The following is a 5,186-nucleotide window of genomic DNA, read 5'->3' as shown; positions in this document are numbered from 1 at the left end:
TTAACTAACTCCGAGTTTTAATTTTAATTACGGCAAAAAAAAATTTGCTGCACACTTGTGAGTGGTTGAATACAAAGGAAAAGAAGATAAAATCATAGCAAAGTAAATACTGGATTAAAACTTGTTATAATTTCATTTCTCGCACAATCTTCCACTTTTCACCTCTCTATCTCGGTGTAGCATCAAGATACAATTTTGAAGTATAACTCATCAAAAAAGAGAATTAAATGCTGAACATTTCTCTCACTTACAAAATGCAGCAACAATTTATAGTTTTCGACACATTTTAATCTAAATGCAAAAGACATTGAGCATTCCCCCCTACCACTACCATTTCAACTCGAATTTTTTTTTTCATGAGATGTAGAATGTCAGTAAAAAAGTCGCACTTCAAAAATAAAATAATGAACACTACAAAGCTATAACTTTGGAAGGATAAAAAGGAAATTGTGGCATTAGACTCATTCCTGATTAAACCACTTTAAAGCACATCAGCTGATATGTTTTTTATACATAATAATTAAGTTAAATAACAATAAACAAACCACTTACTTGGGAAAAATTAATGACTCTCTGAATTTTTCCACAACAATTTTCAATTTATTGTTCAATTGAACATTGGAAAAACTTTTACTTTCCACCTGTTTCCTCAACTTACGAACTTCATTAATTTCCAAAATAAATTCTGAAATTTCATCATCAATATGAACATTTGCCAATGCCTTACAAGTTTCATCCTGTAAAAAAAATGAACATGCATAAATAAATGAAAAAAGTATATCAAAATTATAGTAATAATTTGTAAAATGATGTATTTTCACAATATTTATTACAGTAATCTATCTAATCATCCCTCAATTTTATAAGTTCCTTAATTTTAAGTCCTTTCAGGTTCATATTGATATAAACTAATTCAAATTAATGCCTTGGTTGTTTAATTTTAATATATATATAAATACTAAATGTATTAATGTATTTTGTGTACATATATTTGTTGATTGATTTTCTTTTTATTTATTTATTTTCTTGATTCTGAATAATGTTAATATGAGCAAGAATCAGAAACCATATTTCAGAGTGCTGAAACCAGTGGGATGCATTCAGTTTCCAAATGGCAACCATTTTTATTTGTGTTTTCTAGTAATTTTTATGATTCATACACATGTGCGGTTTTCAGAATTACTTAATATCGGATTGTATTTGGATTACCTTTCAAATAAACTGCAGTGTTCAGTACATTCTAGCCTACAAATCAGATCCATTTTTGTCTACCTAATATCTATCTGATATATATATATATATATATATATGTTGCCGAAGTTATAAAATGAAAATTAAGAAAATTCAATTTTCACACAGTAATTTAAAAAATAAAATTCTCAGTCTAATTTTGTTTGTTGTGCTAATACTTATATGTACCCATTAATGCATAACCTTAAAATAGACAACCATAGATAAAAAAAAAAAAATGTAATCACAATATTCAAAAAGACACTTTAATATTCAATTCGATAAACGATAACTTTTGTCATTTCAGAGAATTTAGGAAGTTAAAAAAAGAAATAAATAAATCTTTAAAAATCAATTGAAGTAAGTTTTTTTCGACTAACATATTTATCTCTTCAATAAGCATTGTTACAATTAAAATTAAAATTTCAAAAACATAATACAACTATTAAATTATTAAAAGTTTAACAAACCTGTAATGTACCTTCAAGGAACTCCAGTATTATCTCTTTAGCTTCAGAACATAATATATTTGAAGCAGGCCTAGAATAAAATTAAATATAAAATTATTCAAAGAGTAAAAAACAAAATAATTTAAAATCTTTTACATTTCATATAAGTCGGTAGATAAGAAGAAATTACACATCATATCATTAAAATCTCCCATAATGATTTCTAAAGAATTAACAAATGAAAGTAAAAAATAATAAATAATTAAATCTAAAAAAAAAAGAATATGGGAATAAACAAATCTTTATAGCCTTATCGGCCCTGAGGGACATTATGTATTTTTATATCTACTTAAATATATTTGTGCGACTCTTCTGATAATACATTAATTTCTATATGTTTAAAGATAAAGATGCAGGGAGCTTAATGTGTGTTGACAGAATATACATACCAGGATTCATAACCTATGGTGAAAGGCTCACTACTGTTACACTAAGTTTCAATAATTTTATGAAGGTGTACAAACATTTCTCAGGGCCAATAGAGTTATTTCAGTATTTTTTTTTCTAATTAAATTATTATTCATTTAAAGTTTGTAGTTTTCAAGTACCTATTGGCATTTTATATTTTAAAATAAGGGTAAAAATATTTCTTTTTGACAAACTACGATTTTTAAGATACTGCTCAATTTGTAAATTCTGAAGTTGCTTAGATGAGGTTAGTTCTTTTTGCTTAGATTATTATGGGAGACTTAAGATTTAAATTTCATTCACTTTTTATGATGCATTATAAAAGTATAAAAAGCCATTTTCATTTAACTTGCAAGTCTTTGGAACAATTTACACCAAGTTTCAAAGTTGATATATTTTTTAAAAATGTATTAGGAAAATGGCTGAAAGTTTGTAAATATACTAGTGACAGTATATTCATATGATTTATCAATACTCAGTATTAGAACAAATGAAATTAAAGAAAAATTTCTGATTATTTTTTTTACAGTTTTATTTCATATTAAAATTCCACTCCAACATTCCTAAAATATATATTTAATTATAGGACTCACTGATTAACTGATCTTAAATTATGCAATATCCTTTTCTGTTGGTTCGGATCACAACTCTGTACAAGTTCCTTCATCAATCTACCAAATGGTTCAATATAGTTTTTGACATCAAAATACTGCTTCGTCTAATAATTAAATAAAAATTAATGAATAAATAAATAAACTATAAATGAAATAAATTATAAATCATATAAATACTAATTCACAAAAAAATGGCTTGTTTAAAATATTTTACAAATTAAAAATGAGAAGTAAATCAAATGACATACTATAAAAATTTATTTTTTATTTCAATTATAATTTTTCAACTTCTTAAAACTACCTCACTTTTAAGTTTTAGAAAAAAAAAAATGCAAGGCACTATATAGAAAAGAGTATTTAACAATATTCTAACAAGTGAAATTCCTCTAAAATTTCACACAGAATTTTCATTTGTGTGTTTACATATGAACACGCGAATAAAAAAAAAAAAAAAATAATAAGAAGAAGAAGTAATAACTCAATGTAGATGTGGATAGGTAATCCAAGTTAAAAACAATAACACTGAATGTTCTCTATAAGATGCTTATTCTAGAGAGACTTGTTCTTAGTTACCTGAAGCCACTGGTTAATACTATACTGAGAACAATCGTCACAACTGTTTACTTATTCTATTTTTTTTTTATTTGTTGTATTTGATTCTTTATATGGTAATTAATGCATAACTTTACCTCATTTTTGTAAATTTTAAACTATTAATTAAATAAATAAATATTGGTATATGTACTCCAATATTTGGATAATATGAGACATTTATTTCAAGTATTAAATTTTATAAAACAAAAATCAAAATTTATCCCAAAAAGACAATAACTTACAAATTTGTGCAGAAAAAACACAAAATTGTGGAAAAACCTCAAAATGTGAAATTTTGAACAAAATGAAATTAGTGTTACTTGAATATCTTTTCCGTGATTCGAATTTCTGTTGAGGTTTGGAGGAATTTGCAGCTAGGGAACAAAAGATGCAATTGCAAGTCTGATCTCTAGTGATACACAAGGTACTTTTTATAAAAAGAAAGTTAACACATTTTGATGAATATATATAAAAGATATATAAATAAGTACTCTAAATTCATAAAATTTATTATTTTCAAACTTACACTGGAATAGTAGCTCTTGAATTTTTTCAAAAGAACTAATCCACAAGAAAGGTCAGTAATGGATGAATCAAATTTCTCTCTCGCTTCATTTAGAAGACTGGGAAGAAACATCAACTTATTATCCACATCACCTTCCTTTTCTTCTTCAGTTGTTTCCACTCCATAAGCAGATAACAATATCTTCAAAGCAAAATCTAGGGATTTGATGTACCCGAGTACATTTATTTCATGCAGAGGATCCCACTTTTCTTTAACAATGCTTAAGTTACTATTTTCTACAAAATTGAGATTGAGATCTAGTTTCCCATTGACGACATCTCCAAATATACATATTTCTTCAATCTGTCTTTGTAATGTTTTGAAGGAATTTGAACTGATTGAAGACAGTAACAGTTCGATGAACGTGAAACCCATACCTGATGTTTTGTCATTGTTTAAAAGAATACTTAAGAGATTTATCACGGAGCAGTGAATAAACTTTGTATCAAACTGTGCTTCTCTGGAACAAAACAATATATATATTACTTATTATTACACGCAATCCATGTTAGCATCCAACAAGTGATGTTAGCTGACATATACATATATAATATATTATTAATGACAGCTGTATCCATGCTTCTTAGTTTATTTTGGTTTAGTTAGAATGAGTGGAAGAGCATGGATATGAGAGTTAAGGAAACAGATATCTTGGAAAACAGGGGAGATAATCCCACTCTCCTTCTAAGAAAAATTATGCTAAGGGGTGGGGATTAGGCCATGCCCCTTGAAAGCAACTTAATGGATTTTGCACATTAATTAAATTATCTGTAAAAATGTTCATTTAATCACAAATATGAAGAGAATAGAAGTTGTAGTAAATGCTATTTCCAATAATTTGGTAGACCTATAATGAAAATCCATAAGGCTATTCTTGAGAAATTCGTGATTCTTCTTATGTTCTGTTCACTCATTTTAATATGAATATTAATGATCCATAAAATAGAATTAACTTGGTCAATTTTTTAATTGATGTTTTCTAGGAACAGTTAATAAAAAATTAATTTCTTTTGATGAAAACATTAAAATATAAAGTTTCACATAAATAAATAATTGTTTCTGATATAATGGAGAAAGTTATTTATTAAATAGAAAAAAGTAATCATTATTTTTTAGAATACTTAATGTTTACAACAAAAATAAGAATTAATAGTAATTCAAAAACCAATATCAACAACAAAAAGTGAGCACGCTGTGAGTAACTCTTAACTCTTTTTTTTTTTTTAATATCTCTACCTAGCCATTTCTAGCAGGAAAAAAATAAGT

General features: G+C 26.1%; 1 protein-coding gene across 1 annotated transcript in view; it reads right to left on the bottom strand.

Moving 5' to 3' along the window:
* Ltn1 (E3 ubiquitin-protein ligase listerin) overlaps window positions 1–5,186 on the bottom strand; it is a 26,052-nt gene that overhangs the window by 8,399 nt on the left and 12,467 nt on the right. The window contains exons 13-16 of the mRNA XM_014430394.2: window positions 3,882–4,380; window positions 2,741–2,865; window positions 1,701–1,770; window positions 553–737 (exon numbers count right to left, since the gene is read on the bottom strand). Coding sequence (XP_014285880.1) covers window positions 553–737; window positions 1,701–1,770; window positions 2,741–2,865; window positions 3,882–4,380 — 879 coding nt within the window. The remainder of the gene's footprint in view (window positions 1–552; window positions 738–1,700; window positions 1,771–2,740; window positions 2,866–3,881; window positions 4,381–5,186) is intronic.

The sequence above is a fragment of the Halyomorpha halys genome, unplaced genomic scaffold (genome assembly GCF_000696795.3).
Source record: "Halyomorpha halys isolate HHAL.00 unplaced genomic scaffold, Hhal_1.1 Scaffold36.1, whole genome shotgun sequence".
NCBI classification, from domain to species: domain Eukaryota; kingdom Metazoa; phylum Arthropoda; class Insecta; order Hemiptera; family Pentatomidae; genus Halyomorpha; species Halyomorpha halys.
The sequence above is the reverse complement of the archived record's forward strand: the minus strand, read 5'-3'. Positions and strand labels throughout refer to the sequence as shown.